The sequence below is a fragment of the Monodon monoceros genome, unplaced genomic scaffold (assembly GCF_005190385.1).
Source record: "Monodon monoceros isolate NGI ecotype Baffin Bay Population unplaced genomic scaffold, NGI_Narwhal_1 Super_Scaffold_10, whole genome shotgun sequence".
NCBI lineage: Eukaryota > Metazoa > Chordata > Mammalia > Artiodactyla > Monodontidae > Monodon > Monodon monoceros.
Genome location: NW_021703766.1, coordinates 46,143,073 through 46,166,540, shown reverse-complemented (window position 1 = coordinate 46,166,540; position 23,468 = coordinate 46,143,073). Strand labels below are relative to the sequence as shown.

General features: G+C 51.6%; 1 protein-coding gene across 9 annotated transcripts; it reads left to right on the top strand.

Annotated features, from left to right (window-relative positions):
* Positions 1 to 27: 27 nt before the first annotated feature.
* CUNH19orf47 (chromosome unknown C19orf47 homolog) lies at positions 28 to 20,534 on the top strand. Of its 9 annotated transcripts, none has more exons than XM_029210433.1 (11): positions 93 to 300; positions 1,447 to 2,317; positions 3,998 to 4,049; positions 7,361 to 7,448; positions 7,561 to 7,675; positions 9,099 to 9,180; positions 13,287 to 13,424; positions 14,950 to 15,102; positions 16,256 to 16,326; positions 18,436 to 18,784; positions 19,440 to 20,534. In XM_029210433.1, exons 2-11 carry the CDS (start codon positions 2,165 to 2,167, stop codon positions 19,538 to 19,540), a joined length of 1,302 nt encoding a protein of 433 aa, XP_029066266.1. In that variant the 5' UTR covers positions 93 to 300; positions 1,447 to 2,164; the 3' UTR covers positions 19,541 to 20,534. The 9 variants fall into 9 exon arrangements, with proteins under 9 accessions (XP_029066294.1, XP_029066266.1, XP_029066280.1 ...); XM_029210447.1 differs by having other exon boundaries at positions 19,044 to 20,534; XM_029210442.1 differs by having other exon boundaries at positions 14,953 to 15,102; positions 19,440 to 19,716.
* The last annotated feature ends 2,934 nt before the right edge of the window (positions 20,535 to 23,468 follow it).

Sequence of the window (23,468 nt, the reverse complement as noted above, 5' to 3'; positions counted from 1 at the left end):
TGGGAGGGCGGGCGGCGCGAGTGGGCGCGGGCCCAGAGGGCCAGGTGAGGCGCGGGCCGTGGGTGGTGGGACTGGGTTGGATGAGGTGGGAATGAATGGCGCCCGGGGTTCCGGACTCAGTCCTGGCGCCGCTGTGCGACTCTGCTCTTGACAAGCTACTTCTTTCTCTGAACCTCAGTTTCCTCCTCTGTAGGATGGGGATCAGAATCTGGCTATGGCATCCTCTTTATGGGTTGGAGTGAGAAGTCAGCTCGTGCATGTCGGAGCCCCTAGCTCAGCGCCTGGCACACTGCTCACTTGGTTGCTATACTGTTATTGTTTGTATTGTTGATGATGTTTGTACTTGGTGTGGAAGAGCTGGGTGTGGGAGCGTGGAATTGGGAGCCAACAGATCTCAGTTCAAGTCCTGGCTACACTTTGTGGTAGTGGAACTGTGCCTTCACCTGTCTGAACCTCGTTTTCCTCGTCTATACAACGAAGGCTAATAGCCCCAATATCATAGAGTCATTGTGAGGATGCTGATGAAATGTGCGTGTAAACTCCTTAGCATAGGACCTGACAGTGTAGAGCAGGAGCTCAGTAGATTGGGACTATAATAAAAATGATTCTGAGAGTCATTGGTGTAGATGGGACTTGCAAGGAAGAGAGGAGGAAGGAAGCTCAGAGACGGCGATAGGAAAAACTTGGAATCTGGAGCTGGGCAAATCGACATCCCACCACTTACTATTTGATAAATTTTGCCAAATCCCTTAGTATTACGTTTTCCTTTTTCTTTAAAACTGATGCATTTTCCTCCAGTCAGTTCATTTGAGAAAGAAAATTTGTATTGCTTTGTTAATGGAAAACTAGCATTTTGGCCGTGAGAAGAAGGAAAACTTAACCTGAACTCCAATGGAAGCAGAACGGTCTATTAAATTGTAGACAGAAACTGAAAGAATTGAAAAGGGGATAACTTGTACTATTGTGGTTCTATGTTGTCAGATCCCATGGACCCTGTTAAGTTATACTCTGTTCTCAGCTCACACTTTGCGTATGACTGACATCAGCTTAGTGACTGTCCTACCCTTTTCCTGACTCACTTAAGATTTATTTAATGCACATGTACAAAACCTACTGAACATTGTTCTACGGGCTTGGCGTTTATAAACTCTTTTAACCCTGCTAAGCACTTTAAGAATAGATATGCTTATCCTTTTTTTTTTTTAATTGAAGTATAGTTGATGTACAATAACTCCTATCATTGTTATTTTATAGTTGAAGGGAGTGAGATCCAGAAAGGTTAAGCCACTTGCCCCAGGGTCAGGGTTAGGAAGTTGGTAAAATCGAGATTTGGAGCCAAGCCTTCTAAGGGCTTAGGGTGAGGAGTCTGGTGCATGGTGATTACTTGAATTGGGGGAGCTGTCATTTTCCTGTTATTGTTAATGTTATATAATCTTCACTGTTCAGAAGGTCAGTGCTGGAGATGGGCTTTTGGTGGTGGAGAGAGGACACTTGAGTCCAGCAGGGAATTCTGCAGTTATAGTGGGAGGATACCAGTACTTAGAGCCTCCTAGTAAGTGTTAACTGAAACTTTGCAAAGACAGACAGACCACAGTGCCTGGCTCATAGTAATCCCTTGACCAGTGTTAATCATAGCCACTGACTGACTTGGGTTCAAACCCTGGCCCTGTGGTTGCTTGCTGTGTGACCTCGGACCTGCCACTCTAATCTGTGACTTGGAGATCACTTTTACTTTTTACCACGGGTGGTTGTGAGGAGTCACTGAGATGTGAACATATTCAGTGCCTGGCACGTAAACATTCAGCAGGAGCTACTGCATGGGCACTGGAATCAGGGAGAACTTGTTTTTGAGTCCTAGTAAAGTGCTTGCTAGATGTGGCATTTGGCAAATGACTGCACCACAATGAGTTGGTTCCTTCATTGATTAAAATGGGGCTAATTATAGTCCTCACTCATGAGGAGGTTGTGAGGCATCAGTGTGATGCCTGGCATTGGTCCTGGTGCATAGGTAGTGCTTGGTGTGTGAAATGCTGTTGCTCTGTCTGACTCACTGAAGCCTCTCCATGCCTTTTGCTCTTTGAGAGATGTTGGTTGTATTGTCTTTGTCCAGTGGTAAAATCCCAAAGGGAAAAGGGATCTTAGGAGCCAAGTACAGGGTGAAGTGATGTCTGTGGTCATGTTCGTCATCCTACTTGGGAGTAGAGGAGAGAGCCTCACATCTGGGGACTTTGGGAAGGCTTCACAAAGCAGGTGGCAGCCAAGCAGAGTGATGGAGAGCTTGCCAGGAGGACAGGAGGAGCAAGCATTCCAGGCACAGGTGACGTTCTGTGTGAAAAGTGGGTGGCAGGCAAAGCACTTGGGTGTTAGAGGGAAAGCTGGGGTGGGAGGCTGGGGAATAAGAAGAACCAGCACTTCTAGAGTAGGTACTTAGTATACACCAGGCACTCTTGAGCGCTTTGTACATAGAAACTCATCTAGCCCCACAGCAGTCCTCTAAGGCAAGTAATGTTTGTACCATCCCGGTTTACAGATGGGGACACTGAAGCCCGACTGGTGAAGTCCCTTGCCAAGGTCACACAGCTAGTAAGTGGTAGAGCCAGATTTGAATCCTGCAAGTCTGGTTCCAGAGTCCTTACTCTTGTACCATCTCTGTGATACCATCAGAATTGTTGGGGGGGGGGGCGGGAATGGGCAGATCGTACGTGACGGTAAACAGAAAGGTGCTGGACAGTGGGCCTTCTGCACCTGTAGAGGAGGCGGAGGCGGGGTGGGTGAAAAGGATCAGAACTGGGGGCTGGAGTGGGTGGAGGGGAGCAGCGTGAGGGGAGAGGGCAGGGACTGAGAAGAGGAGGCGGGCCAGGTGGGAAGTTTGGGCCAGGGCAGCATGGGACAGGTGGTCCTGGAGTCAGGTAGTAGCGAAGCATCAGGTGAGGAAATGATTTCTGTTAGTTCTCTTTCAACACTGCTGTTCATGTGCAGGAGGAAGTCTCCGTTGGGGCTAATATGTCTTTAACACCTTTCTGGCACCTGCTGATCTTACCCAAGCGAAAACTGGTTTTCCATTTCTGCTCTGGGACCCCCTCCTGACTGGTGCCCCACCTCTCTGCCCTGGCCGCTCTCACTTGCCTCCTTGCTCCCTCCCCTGTTCCTGCTGCCCCACGGACATGCCAGATGGGTTCCTGGCTCAGGGCACTGGACTTGCTGTACCTTCTCCTGGAACACGCTTCCTCTGTAAAACTGCATGGCTCACCCCTCCACCTCCTTCAGGCCTCTACATGTCACTTTAGAGAGCTCTTCTCTGACCACCCATTTAGAATTGCAAGCCCTCCCTTCCCGGGCCCTCTGTGTTTTCTCCATAAGGCTAAAGCCTTTCTGACACGTGATATTGTCAACTGGTTTGCTTGTTTACTCTCTGTCTCCCTGTTTCCCGTGTCCCCACCTAGATGCCAAGCTCTGGAGTTTGTTTGTTTTTTGCTGCGCCTTGCGGCATGTGGGATCTTAGTTCCCCGACCAGGGATCGAACCTGTGCCCCTTGCAGTGGAAGCGCGGAGTCTTAACCACTGGGCCGCCAGGGAAGTCCTCAAGCTCTGGTTTTTGTTAACCTCAGTATTCCTGGCTCCTAGAACAGTGCCTCACACACAGTAGGTTCTCAGGAAAGAGTTTTTGAATGGGTGAATGAATGGGTATTTATGGTTAAGGTCTTGGGCAGGGGGTGTCTTTTTTTCTGTCCCTCTCTTATTCCAGCCAGAAACTTGTGAGGTGTGTGGGAATGGAGATGTGGACATTTGCCGCCCCTGGGCCTTATCCGAGGCAGGAGTGATAGTTGTGGTGACAGCTCTGCCCCAGGCTGACTTCCTGCCAGCTGCTCCAGGCTATTCCTGGGCTGTGAGCCCCCAGCCCAGGAACTCTCCCCTGGCAGGCAGACAGGCAGCGAGAGAGGGACGGACACTTAGCCAGCGGCGACTCATGGGTGCTCTCCCCTTGTTCTCTCATGCAGGCTCCAGGGAGCAGAGTGAAGGCGAGGGAGACAATGGTCTCTGTAACTATGGGTGAGTCTTCTCTCTGGGGCCCCCTCTCCCCTCTGCCCTTTCTGAGGTATGACCTTGGTGGGGGGGGGGCAGGCTGGGGAAGGGAGGGCTGGTCACTGGCAGGAACAGCTGTGCTCCGGGGAACGCGGAGGGAGGGCCAGGGCCTGCCCAGGGCCTATCCACCTCCGCTCTGTATCTGGGCCTGCTGACAACGTATTTTGGCCATAAAGAACTTCAGGCCATAAAGTCCTGAAGTCCAGCAGATTTCTCATATGACCTCTCAGAGCCTCGATTTTCTCACCTGTAAAATGGAGATAGTAACATCCTGGGATGTTGTAAGGATTAGGAGGTTGTTGCATGTGAAATCTTGGGCATGGTTCTCAGCAAACGTTATAGCTGTTATTACTCTCATGAGCTTTATCACCACATTCTCTCAGAACTCTGTAGTTGGGGATTGCCAAAGCGCGAGATTATTAGCTGGTAGCTTTTAAAGTTTTTTGGAGATTTGTACGTATAGAAGAGTACGTACAACATATTTGTGTGGTCATAAGAGCAATTAAAAAGCAAACGTCTGAGTGCATCCTTTATGATTCTATTTATGTAAAGCACAGAAGCAGGCAAAATCACTCTATGCTTGCTAGAAAGTGTTGACTGCCCTTGCGAGGCAGGGAGAAGTGACCGCCTGGGGGATGTGAGGCAGGGGATGCTTCTGGAATGTTGGAAATGTTTCATTTCTTGATCTGGGGACTGGTTACATGGGTATGTTGGTTTATGAAAATGTACTGACTTGTGTGTACTTTCGTGGGTGAAAATGATGGTTCAATAAAGAGGTTTTAAAAAAGCACCCCCCCCTCTAACCACCGTCCAGGTCAAGAACTAGAACATTGCCTGCCCCGCTGAGGGCTCCAACCCAATCATACACCCCCTCCCTCCTCCAGATGGAATAAACCACTATCTTCTCTTTGTGATAATCTCTCCTTACCTTCCTATAGTTGTACCACTAATGAAAACGTTCCTATAGACTTGGTTTTGAACTTACGTGAATGCAGTCGCGTCGCGAGGTCTTCCGCGTCTGGCTTCTGTTGCTCTGCGCAGTGTCTGAGTCGTCTCTGGTGCTCTGTGTAGTTGCAGTTCTTTGCTTTGCACTGCTCCGTAGTATTTACTGTGTGGGCAGCCACCATTTGTTTGTCGATGCTATTGTCAGTGGATATTGCATTGTTTCTGGGTTGCAGACAAGCTGCCGTGAATCTTCTAGTGCGTGTCTCCTGGTGTGTACAGCAAGCCACTCCTCTGAGTCCAAGACACACATCGTGGCCCATATTAATATTTCTGAAATGGGGGTTCATCTTACAGCTGGTGCTTGTGATCATTTAATTGGCAGCATATTTTCCTCCTTAAGTAGGACACGAAATGATGGTGACGACCAGACAGGAGGACTTTTGCAGTGCCTTGTCGTTGCTTCAGGCAGCTAGCTACCCCCAACCTATGTGGTGTTTTTCCTCCCCTTAATAACAGCTTAATAACAGTTCACATTTCATACAATTCACTGAAGCGTACGGGTCAATGGTCTTTATATTCTGTGTTCGCAGAGTTATGCAACCGTCACCACAATCAATTTCAAAATATTTTCATCACTCCCCGCAAAACCCGAATACCCATTAGCGTTCACCCCCCCTCCCCCCTGCTCTCCCACCCAGTCCCTGGCAACCACTAATCTACTTTCTGTCCCTATAGATCTCTACAGATTTACCTCTTCTGGACATTTCACATAAATGGAACTATTGTGTGGTAGTTTTTGACACTTAGACCAAAGGTGCCTGCTTTTGGCTAAGGGAACCCAGGGCCCCATGCCTGGACAGGTGGATAGTGCCTGTGAAAAGTAGAAAAAGGTCCGCCTTTCCTCTGGGCTGCTGGAGGATGTCCTGAGGGCATGAGCTCCTCACTTGCCTCAGGCCCAGGGGGACTGGCCTGTGGCTGGGTGGGCAGGGGCCTCTTCGGGAGGGGATGCGCCTGAGCCCCCTACCCCCCACCCATGCAGTGTCTCATCCAGAGTGTGTCTCTTTCCCTGCTCTGAGCCTCAGTTGTCTTACCAGCAAAATGGGCATAGTAACACCAAATTTCTTCTTGTCTAAAATAGCATGGATTGTTGGATGTACTGTTATGTACCCTGAGAAAGATAAAGAAAACAATGTTGCCAATTAAATTGTGGCACACCATCAATTGTGAGGTAAATCCTAGTTTCAGAGATATTAAAATGTGAAAGAAAAGTTCTCCTTGGAACCAATGATCTTCTCTAACACCTGGCCTGACAGGTCAGGGTCAGCTTGAAGGTCACACCCAAGAGGCCAAGAAAGAACTTTGGAAGCAATAAAGCTACATGGATGGGGTCTGCCTGGTCTTGGCTCCATGTGTAGCGGTGGCACCATCATCACCATTATCCCCTTCATCATCATGATGGCTGCAGTGGGTTGAGGACATCCTCTGGGCCACGTGCCACTTAGAGCCCTTTTTGTGGACTTTCTCTTTAGTCTGCACAATGACCAAGGACGTCAGTGCTGTTATCACTAGAATGTCAGCTCCATGAGGAAAGGGACTCTGTCTTGTGCCCTGCGGTATCCCCAGTGCCTAGAGCAGGACCTGGTGTGTGCCAAGTGCTCGGTACATACTTGTTGAATGTATTACCCTAGAGGACACCGAAGCACCAAGCGTTACCTTGCCCAAAGTCCCTCAGCCGGGAGATGGCAGAACCAGGATTTGAACCCATGCTCCAAACATGCTCACTCTGAGGCCGGGCTGCTTCTGTGTGTGTGTGTAGAGGGGGGTTGCTTCTGACACCCAGGGGTCAGCTCTGCAACCCTTCTTTCCATCCACCTATGAATCCTGTCACCCTCGGGGCCCGCACCTGCTGATGGGGACCTGGATGGAGAACCCAGAGTCCTGGCTCCCCCAAACCAGTCATTGGCCAAGCATGGGGGGGGGGTGATTGCTGCGGGTCACGCTCCAGAGCAGGGCAGAGCTGCAAGGAGAAGGGCCGTATGGAAGCACAGGGCCTCGGGAAGTCTGCTTCTTGTTAGCAGGGTGGCCTGGGGAGGGTCCCCCGACCTCTCCCTGCCTCAGTTTCCTCACTGGCAAAATGGGGGCGTCAATGCTGCCTAACCCACAGGGCTGTCAGGCCGGCTTAGTTGCATCGTATATGCAGAGCTCTCAGGCCCAGGGCCTGGCGTTTGATAAGCATTTAATTTGAGGGAGCTGCTGCTGTTGTGGTTTGCTGCTGCTCTTCTCTAAGGAGAGTAATGTGACTAATGAGCCCTGTCCATGCCCCCATCCCCCAGCCACTTCCGAGTGGATCCAGTTCTTTAAGGAAGCCGGCATTCCTCCGGGACCTGCTGTCAATTACGCAGTGATGTTTGTGGATAACAGGTAAGGCTGCCGAGGGGACAGGGCTGAACCTGGGGAAAGGAAGGGAGTCAGGGGGCTGGCTGGCCCACCCACCCTGGCCCACTGTGGCCTCCCTGCTGACCCTCCCCTGCAGGATCCAGAAGAGCATGCTGCTGGATCTCAACAAGGAGATCATGAATGAGCTGGGCGTGACTGTGGTGGGCGACATCATTGCCATCCTCAAGCATGCCAAGGTGGTGCACCGCCAGGTGGGTGCTCCACTCGACCCCTCTGTCTCTGGATTTAGGGTGGGGTAGGGGGGCAGTGGCAGAGCCGACTGGAGGCTTGGAAGTAAAGGTAGGCAGACTGGATTCCAAGGCTGGTTCCACTGTTTGCTGTGTGACATCGGGCATGTTGCCCAACCTCTCTGAACCTTACTTTCTCCACCTGTAGGATGTACGTAGGCAAACCAGTTTCGCAGGAGGGTTGTGAGTACTAAGTTATATAAAGCCCTAGGACAGTGTGAACAGCAGGCCGCAGTAGGGGCTCGCTTTAAGTATTATTATTACTAGTTCTCATCTTCCTCATGATAGTTATCCGTACCAGGACTCTTTCTCTGTCCCCAGAACAGGAGCTCTCTATGTGGGACCCAGTTGGTGGCTTGGCCAACAACATGGTGGTTCCCTTCTTGGCCCTTCTGCTTACAGTGACCTTGGACTAGTGATTTCACCTCCCCGAGTCTCTGAAACAGGCTTTTCACACAGCCCTGCTGCATGGGGTCGCTGTGGCCATTTACCAGAGAGTGTATGTGGCACCAAGTGCCAGGCCTGGAGTGAAGAGCTTGTTTAGTTATGATAGTTAGCACTTACCAAGCACTTGCCGTGGCCTGTCAGGCCCTGTCTTCGTCCTCTACGAATATGAGCTCACTTACTCCTCCCTCCACTTGACTGAGAAGGAAGCTTGCTTCAGAGCTGCGCTCTCCAGCACTCCACTTTACCGAGTGACAGCTGCTGGGGTTATTCTCGTCAATTTTAGTAGCTCCCTCCATCCCAGGGACAGGTCTTCGTCTGTCCACCATCCAGGGCAAGACCCCGCAGCGAGGGCTTTCTCAAGCCAGGGACGTTAGCTGAGTTATCACGGAGGTCACTGAGCAAAATGATTTCTTTAAACTTTTAAATTTGAGACCAATTTTAGATTTATAGAAAAGTTCCAACAGTAGTACAGAAAGTTTCTATACTTCCTTCACCCAGCTTCCCTTAATGTTAACATCTTCCAGAGCCATGGTCCATTTGTCAAAACTAAGAAATGGACATTAGTAGTATGCTATTGTTAACTAAATTATAGACTATTTGGATTTCATTAGATTTTCCACTAATGTCATTTTTCTGTTCCAGGATACCACATGGCATTACTTCTCACGTCTCCTTAGTCTCTTTTGATTTGGGACAGTTTCCTAGTCTTCCCAGGTTTTTGATGACCTTCACAGTTTTGGAGAGTACTGGTCAGGTGTTCTGTAGCATGTCCCTCAGCTTGGGTGTGTCTGGTGCTTCATTATGATTAGAAGGGAAATGTTTTGAAACCTCTAACAGCTCAGGCTCTGATTCCCCGAGTTTTGCTTAGATATCTGGGTTCCCTCTTCCGCCAGCTTATGCCCCTGTCCCCATGGTAACGGGGCACCTGTTTTCTTTACAGGACATGTGCAAAGCTGCCACTGAGTCAGTGCCCTGCAGCCCCAGCCCCCTTCCAGGCGAGATTCGCCGAGGAACCTCTAGCGGTGAGTCCCATGTGTTCGGGCCTCCTTTTCTTCATTCTTACACTCCGGCAGTGAAGGGGACACACCTGGAGTTCGCAGAGGTGGAAGCAAAGCCATCCGAGGCTCTGTCTCTTAGGTAGTGAGCGGCTGTATATACAGTGGATTTTCGTTTGTGGTCGTTCCATTCTACACAGCCACTGCGAACACCGAGTCAGTGAATACTGAATCACTTCTCCCAGGGGAATACGGGGTCACCACATTTTCATCATCTGACCAATACACAACTTTATTTATGTGTGTTTCTGTTCCAAGACACCTTATTTAATATATGGTGTAGATTCATAAACATTTAACTCACAGCCCGCAGCACTAAAACTGCCTGAACGAAGCTTATTGAACGCACGTATTTTTTCCATAAGGCACATCCCAGCCTTCTTGAACTTGGGACACTAGACAGCACCTTATCACCATGCTTGGGGGCCATTTTAAACAGCAAAACCACTAACAAAAAGCACAAAGATGTGAAAATAGCAATAAGGAGACCGTAAATAGACTGTGGCACTAAATAGACTTGTTTACTAAGTGAGAGCCGCAACAGGAAGGCAGAGCGTCGCCTTGTTTGACCTCAGCTGGGAACGTGTGTTGGGTGACTCAAGTTTTTTGCCTCTCTGTGCGTGTCTGTGAATGACCACAGAGCAGCACGAGTATTCGTTTTGAGGTTACGAATAAATTTGTGAACAGGCGAATTTACAAAATGGAATCTGAATGGTAAGAATCAACTGTATTTATACTTCTGTTTTTTTCAGCAATGTGACACTTAAACAATTTAACATATGTATTAATTAGCTTTTGCTGCTTAACAAGCCACCACAAAACTGGCTTAAACAGACTTTTAAAAAAAATTTTTTATTGAAATATAGTTGATTTACAGTGTTGTGTTAATTTCAGGTATACAGCAAAGTGATTCAGTTATACACACACACACACACACACACACACACACTCACACACATATATATCTTAGTTCCCTGACCAGGGATCGAACCCGTGCCCCCTGCAGTGGATCGAAAGCTCAGGGTCCTAACCACTGGACCGCCAGAGAATTCCCTATATATATGTTTTTTTTCCAGATTCTTTTCCATTATAGGTTATTATAAAATAGTGAATATAGTTCCCTGTGTTACACAGTAGGTCCTTGTTAGTTATCTACTCCATATATAGTAGTGTGTATATTTGAATCCCAAACTCCTAAATTATCCAGCCCCATGCCCCTTTCCCCTTTGGTAACTATAAGTTTGTTTTCTCTGTCTGTGAGTCTATTTCTGTTTAGTAAATAAGTTCATTTGTATCATTTTTTTAAGTCTGTCTGATTTACTTCACTTAGTATGATAATCTCTAGGTCCATCCATGTTGCTGAAAACACAGACTTTTATTTCTCGTGATTCTGTGACTTGGCTGGTCACTTCTGCTCTGGGACAGCTCAACTGATCTCAGTGGTCACTTGGCAGCTTCTAGATCTCTTGATCTAGGATGGCCTCCCTCACACATCTGATGGTTGGCTTGGTGTCATCTGGGCCAAAAGAGGTGACTTGGCCACATGTCTCTCATTATCCAGCAGGCTAGCCCAGGCTCATCTACACCGTGGTGATTGTAGGGTTCCCAAAAGCAGCATGAGAAGGCAGGACCCAATGTGCAAAGCACCTCTTAAGTCTCTGCTTGTATAACATTTGCTTCTGTCCCATTGGCCAAAGCCACTCACATGGCTAAGCCCGGCATCAGTGTGGTCAGGGCCTACCCAAAGGCATGGACAAAGGGAAGTTGAACAAATTGGGTTCGTTTCTGCAATGGTCCCCCTCAACTGACATACAGAAAAGGGTTCCGATGACAAAGGGGCAGCTGAATGACTTTTCACAAATGGAGCACGCATGTAGCCTGCAGCGTCCAAATCCAGAAACAGAAAAGATGACTGACATCACTCACCACCTCTCAAGGGTATCCACTGCCCTGATTTCTAACAGCTTAGGTTAGTTTTGCCAGTCTTTCAAACCTATATAAATGTAATCAGGTAGTATGTACTTTTTTTGCTATTTTGAGTCTCTTAAATAGTTTAAAATAAGTTTAAAAAATTAAAACAAAAATACTGATGGAGAAAATAGGCAGTCAAAAGAGTAGGGGAAACAGGCACAGATGGGAAAGGGTGGAGAAGAGTACCCCAAAACATTCCGGTCACTTGTGTACACTTTGTAATATTGAACACGTGTGTCCACACTGGGAGGAACAAAGAACAGTTCGTTGTACTCTGGCGTCTGACTGCAACTCAGCTTCAGTGGCTCACAGACAGAGCTGTTTCCCCTCCACCCAGGTGATGCTTACCTGGCATGAGAAAACACCATATCCCTTTTAAGCAAGACCTTGCCCTCTGTGGCCATTGCAAGAGGCAGGCCCTCTCAACTGCTTACGTTTTGTAGCAGAAAATCCCGATCGTGTTGCATTTGGCCTGTCAGAGTGCTGTGAGTGGAGGCTCTGGGCACAGATTCCACACAGCCACTCATCAGAGAGCCACCCCTGGGAATTCCCTGGCGGTCCAATGGTTAGGACTCAGCGATTTCACTGCCGGGGCCTGGGCGAGGCCAAAAAAAAAAAGAAAGAAAGCCACCCCTATCGGGCTGAAGAAATGTCTTGGGAAGATCACGGGAGGGTGTGTGCCAAATCATCAACAGCCGTGAGCAGGCCTGAAAACCGACCATTTCTTCCTGGGTGGTGGGGAGGGAGAAGGTCTGGTTGGGAAGGGCCAATCCCCAGACTTCTGGGTGCCAGCAGTGCTCCCGTTCCTGACCCGGGTGGTGGGTATATGGGAATTGATGTTAAACGATCTGTGTAGGTTTGATGTCTTTTTCTGTATGCTGTAGTTATAATTTAAAAAGTAACCAAGCAATATGGAATTATAATCAGGTGTTGAGGGTCATTATGGGGGACTTCAGGAGGCTTTGAGAGACAGCACATGGCAGAAAGAGAGAAGGCTTTTTTGGGGGTAGGTAGGACAAAATATCAAAGTCTGAAAGCCATTGTGGGGGGGGGCGTTGGTGCTGGGCCTGCTGAGCAAGCGGTAGTAGCGTGAAGGTTCCCCCTCTCCCCTCCCTGCAGGGCTTCCCCGAGAGCTCAGCAAACCCGCACCCTGAAGCTAGCAGCAGCTGCACCTGGAGACACAGTCCGTCTCCTCCCCCCGCTGGAGTTGGCCCTCCCGTCTGCTCGCTGTAGCCCACCTTGCACCCTGGGACATCCCTTCTCCTGCTCCACAGAATTCAGGGGGGCCAGAGACTGCTTTCCACCTCTGAGGGAGGTCACCTCTTTTCTTGCCCCAGCCCAACTGGAGCCAGACCCACATTGCCCAGGACCCTGGCTGAGTGACCCCACTCCCCGAGTCTCAGTTTTGTCATCTATAAAATTGGTTTACAGTGGAGCCTGTCTAGTAGGGGTGTTGGGAGGTTCGGTGACCATGTTCATCTTTTCAGTAGATGTTTACTGAAGACCTGTGAAGTGCCAGAAACTGTGGTTGGCACTGGGGATACAGCGATAAACAGACAGTGTCTCCTCTGTATTATTATAAATACAGTCTTGTGGGAGAGTCTACCAGTAAACAAATAAATGTAATTTTAATGTCAAGCAGTAATAAGGGCAGGGAAGTATTCTCTGAGGAGATGCCGTCTGAGAGGAGACCTGAGTGCAGAGACAGAGCAAGCCCATTGCTACTGGGGGAGCTGCACGCCAGACCTATGAACAGCAAGTGCCCTGAGCGGGCGTGTACTTGCTGAGCGAGGAAGATCCTGGAGGCCAGTGTGGTGGAGGGAGAGGGGAGGGAAATGCTCAGTGCAGGGCTGGGTAACTGATAGGTGAAGTGTGCTAGGAACCCATCTGGTCTGGGGCCTCAGGAAAGGCCCCCAGGGCAGGGAGGGGCGGGCTAGTTCCTGGGAAGACAGGCCCACCCCAAGCATGCTCGTCTTGACAGTGCAGCCACAGGGTGCCTCTGGCTGCCCTTTCCCCATGCTGTGGTCCCAAGGTTGCCTTCCCCATCCTGACCCCCTTCCCAGGGCCCCGCCCCACTGGACTCTCCTCTTTCCTCCTGGCAGCCGCCTCCCGGATGATCACCAACAGCCTGAACCGAGACTCCCCACCCGGCACTCCCCCCAGGCGGCCGGACACCAGCACCTCCAAGATCTCTGTCACTGTGTCCAACAAGATGGCAGCAAGGAGTGCCAAGGCTGCCGGTGAGGGGACTCAGGCAGGTGGTGGGAGGAGCTGGGGGCGAATGTGGGTTGGCAGACGGTATTTGGGGGACATGTTCCCAACGTTGCAGAGTGCTTTGGAGGCTACAAGGTGTCCAGAGTGTTCAGACTTGGTCAGATCACTGCACCTCTGTGGGCCTCACTGTAGAAGGGGGCTGGTGACACCCTCCCCAGAAGATGGTTGGAAGCACTCGAGATGGTGTCTTTAAGCGTGGGTGCACTGCAGTTCTCATGCGGTGGCTGTTTCAGTCTTTTTGTACTTTTTATTTTATTGTGGTAAGAACACTTAACGTGAGCTCTACCCTCTTCACAAAATTTTAAGTGTACAGTACAGTATTGTTGACTATGGGTGGTTCAGTCTTTTTTAACAGATGGTCACTGAGCCCCGCAGTGGTGCCCGGCCCTGTGCTTGATGCCTGGGGTCAAAGGTAAAGAAGCTACCTTTCCTCTTAGCGGCCAGAGGGATCCTTTAAAACCTTCAATCTGATCCTTTCACACCCTTGTCTAGGACTCTCCAGGGCTTCCCATTGTTCCACTAATAAGGTCATCTTCCCCCATGGCCTTACTGGGCCCTGCGACACGTGGGTTCACATCTCGCTTGCTGCCTCGGTTCCCCTCCAGGCTGCTTCCCGTCGTGGGGCCTTTGCCCTGATGTTCCCTTCTCCCAGACCTTCCTCTTCCACAGACTTTTCCATGCTTGGCCGCTGTTCCTCTTCCAGGTCTCAGCTGGTAAGCTGGGAATGGGACTCTGGCCTTTGGGCTTCCAGGCCCTCCTGTCCATCACGCTCTCCTGCCTTTGTTGGACCCATCCCCACAGCAGTGATCTTGGCCCAAGTTGAAACAGAGGCCCAGGGTGGGGGCTTGGCTGTCCTGGCCCCCAGCCCCATCACGCCCCGTACACCTCCATCACACGTGCCCCCTTTTGACCACGTGTGTCTGCAAGTGCCTCATCCTCCTTCTGATCTTTCGATTTATGTGCCATGAGCAAGAAAGTTAAAATTCATTTCTAAAGTATTGAAAAGATGGGGAGCCTGGGAGGGACTGGCTCTCTTCAACTCAACACATTTGAGGAGAGTCTTTCTTTTAAATTGAGGTGTAATTTACTTATGCGCGATGCACAGATTGTAAGTATATACCTTGACTCATTTTTAAAAAGTGATTATACCTGTGAAAGCACCACCTAGATGGCTTTTCCACCACCCAGCAGTTTCCCCATCTGAGGGGATTCTGGCTGGGCTGGGAGATAAGCCTGCTGGAGGCCAGAGGGCCAGAGCCACAGAGAGCCTGGGAGGCCCGCCACAGCCTTCTGCGACCCCACTGTGCCCAGACCCCTGAGTTTCCCGGTGGTTCAGCCAGTGGCCTTGGGGGTGGCTGGGAGGATAAGGGATTCCAGTCACGTGGACGCATGGCGATAAAGGGCACGTGTGTGCCCTTTGCAGGGCGTCCAGCCCCCACCCCAGGAGAACATTCCATCCCAGAAGATGCTCACCACCCCCTCCTCCCCCAGCAGCCATGGCCCGCCGGGAGGAGGAGAGCTTGACTGGTCCCACCAAGCGGCGCCGGGTCACGGCCGAGATGGAGGGGAAGTACATTATCACCATGCCCAAAGGCACCACCCCCCGGACCCGTAAGATCCTGGAGCAGCAGCAGGCAGCGAAAGGTACTGGCCCCGGTGGGGAGTGGGGGGCACAGACTGTGTTTCCCTTTTGCTGCATCTTGCAGGGTTGGTCGCGTCCTACAGGCATTGGCCCAGAAGCAGGCTCTGATGGGGTCCAGGGGGCCTTGGACCGAGGGGACAGTGATGGTGGCCATGGTAGAGGGGGACGCATCACTGCCTCTGTCTTCTTGTCCCGCAGTTAGCATAGCAGGGCTCCTCGGTGCCTCAGCTGGCGCCTCTTCCCCGAGGGACCGTGGCACGGATTCAGTGCTAGCCTGCCTGTTAAGTGAGTGACTGTGCCTGGCTGAGGGCAGGTGCCCAAAACAGTAGGAACCGTCGTTACAAGCCAGAGGTGTCTGGTTGAGATTCAGTCCACAGCTGGGATTTGAATCTGGTGGTAGAGAGGTGGTCTTCCTTACAGTGTTCCATTTAGAATATTGTAAACGTTCTCATGGAAAAGCATCCAGCGGATGCAGAAGCATGTACAGTAAGAACAAACTCTCTCCCCTCACTCCCATATCCCATACGTGTTGTTAACCTTTCCAGACCAGCATCTGTGAATGTAAATGCATCTGTTTGTACATTTACACATATCCAGGCATTTTTTTCTTTTTAAGCACAAATAGCATTGTCCTATATGTATTGTTCTGTAACTTTTTTACTGAAGATCTTTTCGTCTTCTTCATTCTTTTTAATGGTCGTTGAATATTTTCATAGTACTTCTATGCTGTAATCTAGTAAGCATTCTCCTGTTAGTGGCTCTTTAGGCTGTAACTTAGGGAGAGCATTACCATTCATCAGGTTTTCTGAGAGGCCCATGGCCCAAAAAATAGGGAAAAGAACCAGAAGGGATTAAGAACTCTTCCCGCATATACACTTCATGAATTGGTACTAAGGTGTGAGGACCGGAAGTGTCCATTTTAGTTGATCCTTCCCACATTTGGCACTAGCCAGAAGTGTGTGGGTTAAGGTCAGTGTTAGCCGACAACACAGACGTAAAACCTAACTGGGCCCAGTCGGTGCCTGCTTGGACCAGAGCTGCCTGGGGTCTGGGCTGGCTGTGTCGACCCCTCCCTGTCTGCATGGTGCTCAGCCAGGCCTGGGCCCACAGGGGCCGCCCAGCAGGCGCTGGCTGATGGCCTCACTTCCCTCCCAGGTCTCCACAGGACGTCTGTGTTTGACCGCCTTGGCGCCGAGACCAAGGCAGACACGACGATGGGGAATAAAGTGAGTTGGAAATGGGGGAGCCACTGGGGACTCTGAAATTCTTATCTTCCCTGGGTGTTGTTCCTGGCATTTCCCACATACATCTCACCCTGTCTCACCCACCTTTCCAGGCCCAGTGCCCTTCTCTGCACTGGTGGCTTCCCTGTCTGTCTTCTATCCCGACCTCTCTCCCGATTTCCAGCCCCGGGGGTCTGGCAACTCATGGATGCCGCCCTCAGACCCCTCCCCCCACCATGTCCCCAAACTGTCCTCAGCATCTTTCCCCAAAGCAAAACGTCCCCTGGGCCCTGTCTCGGGTGCCCCACCGTCCCCACTCCAGGCAGTCTTGAGTCTGATGGGGCCATCTGTCCCCACCTGTCTGCCACCTCTCCCTGCCTGCGTAGGGCAGTGGCCTCCTAGCTGGTCTCTGCACAGCTCCTGTGAACCCCTCCAGCCCTTCGCCCACAGCGGCAGCACGTGCTGCCTCCAGGACAGGCCCTCCCCCCTCGCCCTCGGGAAACCCTTCAGAGGCTTTTCACCACGTGCTCAGGCGCAGCCCGCTCTTCTTCCTCCACCTGCGGTCCCGCAGGCCTAACCACAGCATGTGCTTGGGAGACGCAGCCTGAGCCCATCGCCTGGCACAAATTCGTCTCTGCCACCGCCTGGCTGCATGGCCTTGACTGTGTCACTTAAGCCCTTTGTACCTCAGTTTCCTCCTCCGTATAGTACCTCACAGCGTGGTCGTGAGGACTGAGTGAGGTATAGCTGCGTAGCGCGGGGGCTGTCTGGTGCAGTGGTGAGCATCTTTATTTATTTATTTTTAAATTTTTAAAATTTTATTTTATTATTTTTGGCTGCGTTGGGTCTTCGTTGCTGCGCACGGGCTTCCTCTAGTTGCGGCGAGCGGGGGCTCCTCTTCGTCGTGGTGCGTGGGCTTCTCACTGCGGTGGCTTCTTGTTGCCGAGCATGGGCTCTAGGCGCGTGGGCTTCAGTAGTTGTGGCACGGGGGCTCAGTAGTTGTGACTCGCAGGCTCTAGAGCGCAGGCTCAGTAGCTGTGGCGCACGGGCTTAGTTGCTCCGCGGCACGTGGGATGTCCCCGGACCAGGGCTCGAACCCGTGTCCCCTGCGTTGGCAGGTGGATTCCTAACCACTGCGCCACCAGGGAAGCCCTGGTGAGCATCTTTAAGTGGCACCTTTGAGTAACTCTGGTGGAGCTCTCCAGCTGCCTTTTGTTCCTTGCTCACCAGGGCTCACCCACTCTGGCTTTTTCTCACTGCCTAAATCTTATCATGAGTGTGATAATAGCACTCAGGATCACGTGGCTTGAAGGTGCAGCCATGGAAAGAGCTTCGCACGTAGTGAGTGTGCCGTAAATACGATTCTTATTCCTGTCTTGGGGACTTAGACGGCACTCTTTACTCTCTTAAACGTTGATGCCTCAGAGAAGGCTGTCCTGAACTCTGAGAGGAGATGAGGCCTCCCTGTACCCTGCTCTCCAGCGCTCCCCTCTCCTCCCAAGAACACTAATTAAGGCTCACGGGATCTTAATTCCCAGGGATTGAGCCTGGGCCCTTGGCAGTGAGAGCGCGGAGTCCTAACCACTGAACCTCCAGGGAATTCCCTCTCGTGATTAGAGAATTACTTGTGCTGTATCCGATGCTGGGTCTGTTTTCCCCACTGGACTGTGAGCCCCCTGAGAGCAGGACCAGGCCTGTCTTGGTCACCACTGGGTCCCCAGCACTGCCCAACACAGGGCCAGGTATTGACCTGGGACTCAGAGAATGTCTGTGGAGCGAATGACCAAATTTGCCTTTTCTCTCACGTTCGCCTGTAGACCTTTGCAAATGGTCTTCCCTTTCTCCTCCCCTCCCGCTCCCTCTTTATTCGACTCACTTCCACTCGGCTTTCAGATCTCATCTCTGATGTCCCTCTCCAGGGAGCCTTCCTCTCCTGGCCTCCTCCAGCTCCCTGGGCTTGCCCTCTCATGACTCTGATCACTGTCTAGTGCATCACCGATGGGTGTTTTTCCTGACTGTGAGCCCCGTGACGTAGGCACAGATGAGGCAGCTCTCTGTGAATGCATGTTGAGCGACTAAGTGACTCACTTGTCCTGTCTCTGACCTCCACAGCCCACAGGAGTCTTCAGCCGCCTGGGGGCCACCCCAGAGACCGACGAGGATCTGGCTTGGGACAGTGACAACGACAGCAGCAGCTCTGTCCTGCAGTATGCCGGGGTCCTGAAGAAGCTAGGCCGGGCCCCAGCCAAAGCCAGTCCCCAGCCCGCACTAACTGTCAAAGCCAAGGCCACAAGCTCGGTGGCAACGGCCGCTGCCCCAACGCTGCGGCGCCTGGCATTTTCCTCACGACCTGGGCTCGAGAGGAAGCCGGAGTCCCTATCCAAAGTCAGCATCATCCAGAGACTGGGCAAGGCTGCCCTCGTGCCGGAGGCCCAGGACAGCCAGGTCACGAGCACCAAGAGTAAGTCCTCGGCTGAGGTCAAGGTCACCATTAAGAGGACTCTGGTGGGGCCCCGGGGGAGCAGCTCCAGCGAGGGCCTTGGTGCCCAGATGGACCACGCGGGCACTGTGAGCGTGTTCAAAAGACTGGGCCGCAGGACCTTCTAGCCCAAGGGCGGGGCGCAGGCCCCTCTCCAGCCTCCAGGCTCCATCAGAGTCTTCAGCGAGGGCGCGCGCACGCCCCCTGCCGGCTGCCGGGTGACACTGCTTGTCTCCCTCAGGCATTCCGCCAGCCTGAGCTTCCTGGGGATTCGCCCGGTGTTTCTGAGTCTGAGACGGTCATTGAGGCCCGGCCTTGCCGCTCTGGGACTTTCCCTTCTCTCGCGTCCTCTGTTCTCTCCTCTCTGACCGTGGCCTTGGCAGGACACACTTTTCTGCCTCTCCAAGTGCCAAGTGCCCTTTTCCTGTCCTCCATTCCCCATCTGCTGCCTCAAACCCCGGCTCCGGGCCTCCCTGTCCCCCAGGGTGGGTGTCGTCTGAAGGGGCTCCCGTATCCCCCACCCCCTGGCTTCCTCACTTCCCTCCCTCCTCTGCCCCCTCCCCCCGATGCTTTGACTCCTCTCTCTCCGTCTCTTCACTCTGTTCATTTCTTTTCTGTTTTCTGTCCCTGTGGCAAGGCCCGACTGTCCGCTGCGTCCTGCCTGACCCTCCTGCACCTCCGGCCTCCCAGCGGCCCCCTCGTCGGCGGCGGTGGCGTCGAGCCTGTAGAGACTGTTAGCCGCCGTCACTCCTAGGCTGGAGGGACCTCCCCAGACCCCAGGCTGCAGCTGGGGCACCTGCCTGGGCATCTTTTTCCCTGAAAGTCGGTGGCGGGTGGCGGGTAAGGGGCACTAAGAAGGGAAGCCAGCACCGAGAGGAGAAAACAGCTATTTTAATATATTTTTGTGACTTTCAGACTGTTTCCCTCCCCTCCTTCAGGGCGAGTCGCAGGACTGTTTTTCTGCATGAAGCACAGTGTGGGCGGGGCACCCACGAAGGGTTGGGCCTCGTCTCTGAGGGTCAAGCTCCCCACATACATAGGTGGGCCGTGTTTTTGCTGCAGGCCCCGAGGTGAAGGGAGTCACGGTCATGGTCATCATCTAGTTGGGCCTCCTCCTCCCCTCGGCAACGCGCAGGGCTTCTGTCCCTCTGCCCTCTCCTTCCACAGATTTCCCCTGTTTCTGCCACTCTGCCTGTGGATGGCTTTCCAGACTGCAGGCTTCATTTGTGTGGGTGCCTGTGGATTTGACCGTTTACCTACTCACCACTGCACAGCACCTGCTCTGTGCCAGGCCTGTTCTAGGAGCTGGGGATCCATCCACGAGCAAGGCAGACAAGTCTCTTCCCGCGTGGCCGACCTCTCTAGCCAGGGAGACAGGCGGTAATCAGTAAACCACAATTTGCCATTTGAACCATTTTTAAGTGTACTGGTCAGGGGGTGCCCAAAGAATTGGAAGGGTGACTGCAGGGCCTCTTAGATGTTTGGGGCAAGAAGGCCTTTCAGAGGAGGTGACCTGTAGGGTGGCCTGTGTGCAGTTCAGGCAGAGGAAACAGCCAGGGCCACAGCTCTGAGGCGGGACAGTGAACACGGAGAACACCAGCGTGGCTGGCAGGTGAGTGAGGGGCCGGAGGCATTTGGACGTCCTCCCAAGAGTGCTGAGGAGTCTGGGAGGGTTTAAAGCAGGCAAGTGATGATCTGAGTTGCCTTTTACAAAGATTGCTTGGGCCACCGTGAGGAGGACAAGTTGCCGGCAGGGCAGGGGCGGAGGCGGGGAGGCAGCGTGGGGAGAGACGGTGGGTGGGGGAGGCAGTGGGTGGACCTTGGGTGCGCTTCGGAAGGGGCAGCAGGACTCTCCACACGGGTGGATTGGAAATTGGGGCAAGGGGAGGGGCTGGATCACACCTAGATGGAGGACTTGAGCATCTAGAGGAAGGTGCTGTTTGTGGAGCCGGCTGGGGCGGGAGGGCGCTCAGCTGTCAGGCGTTGACTGAGAGGTGAGCAGGCTGCTGGGGCAACAGCTTGGGGGGTGCTCAGAGTACAGCCGTGTTCAAAGCCGAGGGCCTGGCGATACCAGCTGGAAAAGGGTATAGAGAGAGGAGGGGACCCAGAAGGGAGTTGGGGCCCATTTCCCATGTAGAGAACAGGATCTGATAAGGAGATTACCAAGGAGTGGGCAAGGGGTTTGGAGGAGAACTCACTGCAGGTAAAGCTGAGATTAGAACTCATCCATTTTTTTTGTTTGTTTTCATTGTGGTAAGATATACATAACACAGAACTTACCGTTTGAACCGTTTTTCAGCATACTGTTCAGTGGCATTAAGTACCTTCATATTGTCGTATAACCACTACCATTATCCATCTCCAGACCTGTTTTTGTCTTCGTAAGTGATCATCCACTTATTTTTAGGTTTTTAGTAATGTCATTTGGGGAGGCTACTGTGTGTCAGGCGGCATCCCAAGCACTGGGCCTGTGGTGTGAGGAGCCGGACTTCAGTATGAGGGGCAGTGGTAGAGTGGTAGAGGGAGGACCCATAGACCCCTTTCCTGGTGAGGCCCAGGCCAGACCCTCGTGGACCTTCTGGACCTCAGAAGGACGGCAAAGGACAGCAATGTCAGGAAGATTCCAGAGGCCGCCCTTTTCTGTCAGGGCCACAAGGGGGCGCTCACACATATACACAGGTTTCTTGCTGATCTTCAACTCTTCTTTTTACCGCCCCCCCCCCCCCCCCCCCCCCCGCCCGCCACCAGTAATTTCCTTGAGTTCCACTTCATGGATAATTTTAGCAACTGCCAGGGTTAACTGGAAGAGTTCCAGTTACTAAATTTAAGAGCACGGGGTGATTTCTTGATGTGTAATAGGAACTGAAATGGTATAAAAGCATGTATAGCTCACTTCTCAAGAAAAGCTGATGAGGTTAGTCGAGTCACTCTTGCCTCCTTCCAGAGGCGCAGAGGGGAACGAACTGCTGAAGGCCTCACCAGCTGGGAAGTGGCAGCCCTGGGCTTGCCATCAGGGAGGTGGCCAGGAGCCTCGCCCTTTAGCCCCTGCCCTGTGCTGCCTCAACTGCAGATTTGAGACAAGGCCCTTTTGGAAAGGGGAGGGTAGGGTCATAGGAGAGTGGTTTTGGACTTGCTACAGTTGTCTGTGTGTACATGTTACCCCGCCCCCACCAACTTACCCTAGGGAGCATTTGCAGCTCTGGGAGACCTCGGGCCTTGAGGGCCATGCCCATCCTGTCACCGGCTGCCAGACAGGGTGGAGCTGGACACCTCCTTGGCCTCCTAGCCAGCCGCTCCAGAGTGCCAGTGTCCCACTCATTTGATATGGCGTTTCCTCCAAACCAGCCCAAACAGCTGTGGCCCACAGGGGTGCGTTATTTTTTCTCTGGTTCTGTGAAACGTATTTGAGCATAAATAATACATACACATGGTGCAAAATGCCAAGATACAAAGGGCTTCATGGTGAAAAGTCTCTTCCCAAGTCTCCTAGCTCCCCAGTCCACTCCTCAGAGGCCACTAGTGTTACCAGTGTCTTGGATAAGCCTTCCAGAGATGTGTGTGTGTGCGTGCGCGTGTACACACACACACATACATTCACACATACATACAAGAGGAACACACAGTCGAGCACACACGCACATTAACGGCCTAGCTTACTTACCCAATCCTTTTTGGAAGGGAATTCAGGTTGTTTCCAGTTCCTTGTTATTACAAGTAGTGCTGCAATGGAGAAAGGTGGGGTCGATTCAGGGGTGAATTTGAAGAACTCCAATCAAATCACTTTAGTGCAAACACTGTTATTGGGTCACTAGCAGAACTGAATGAGGTTCTCCCCCAAGATTATTGGCACTCTTCAGTTGATTTACTTATACATATATCACCCCATTCCAAAAAGGAATTAAGAGCAGTTGGACTCCTCTAATTGGAGACCCCTGGAGGAAGCAGATCAGGGGATGCTAAGAGCTAATATGGACCACCACCTAGGAAGTATAAAATAAGTGTTTTGCTAAGTTGATAGGGCTTAAGGGGTGCTTTGTGCACTGGGGCCTGCCGTCCTGTGCTGCTTTTGGGAACCCTGCAGCCACCACTGTGTAGATGAGCCTGGGCTAGCCTGCTGGATAATGAGAGACGTGGTATGGCCAAAAAAGAAAAAAAGTAACGGGGGAACCCCAATATATAAAACATGCTTAAAACAGAAAAGCAGTAATTTATTAGCATACATTTAAATGTTTATTTTGCATTAATTCATGCAAACAACACAAAATTCAAAGGTACAAAAGGATATATACAGTAAGACTGTTTTGTGCCCTACTGGGCAAAAGACTAGCAAAAAAAATTAAAGTCTCAAGTGTTGGGGAAGATTTGGAGTAATAGGAGCATCTATACTGCTGTTGGAATGTAAGTTGGTATCAACCATTTTGGAAAATAGTTTGATAGGTTGTAGTGTAATTGAAGATGACATATTCTCCAACCCAGTAACTACCCTTCTGGAGGAGCTTACACATGCACACAGGACATGTATCAGAATGTTCATAAGATCACTGTTGTAATGCCATAAAAAACTTGGAAACAACCCAAATATCCATCTGCTGGAGAATGGGCAGATTGTGACACAGATGTTCTAATTATCTAATGCATAGTGAATCACCTCAATACTTAGTGGCTC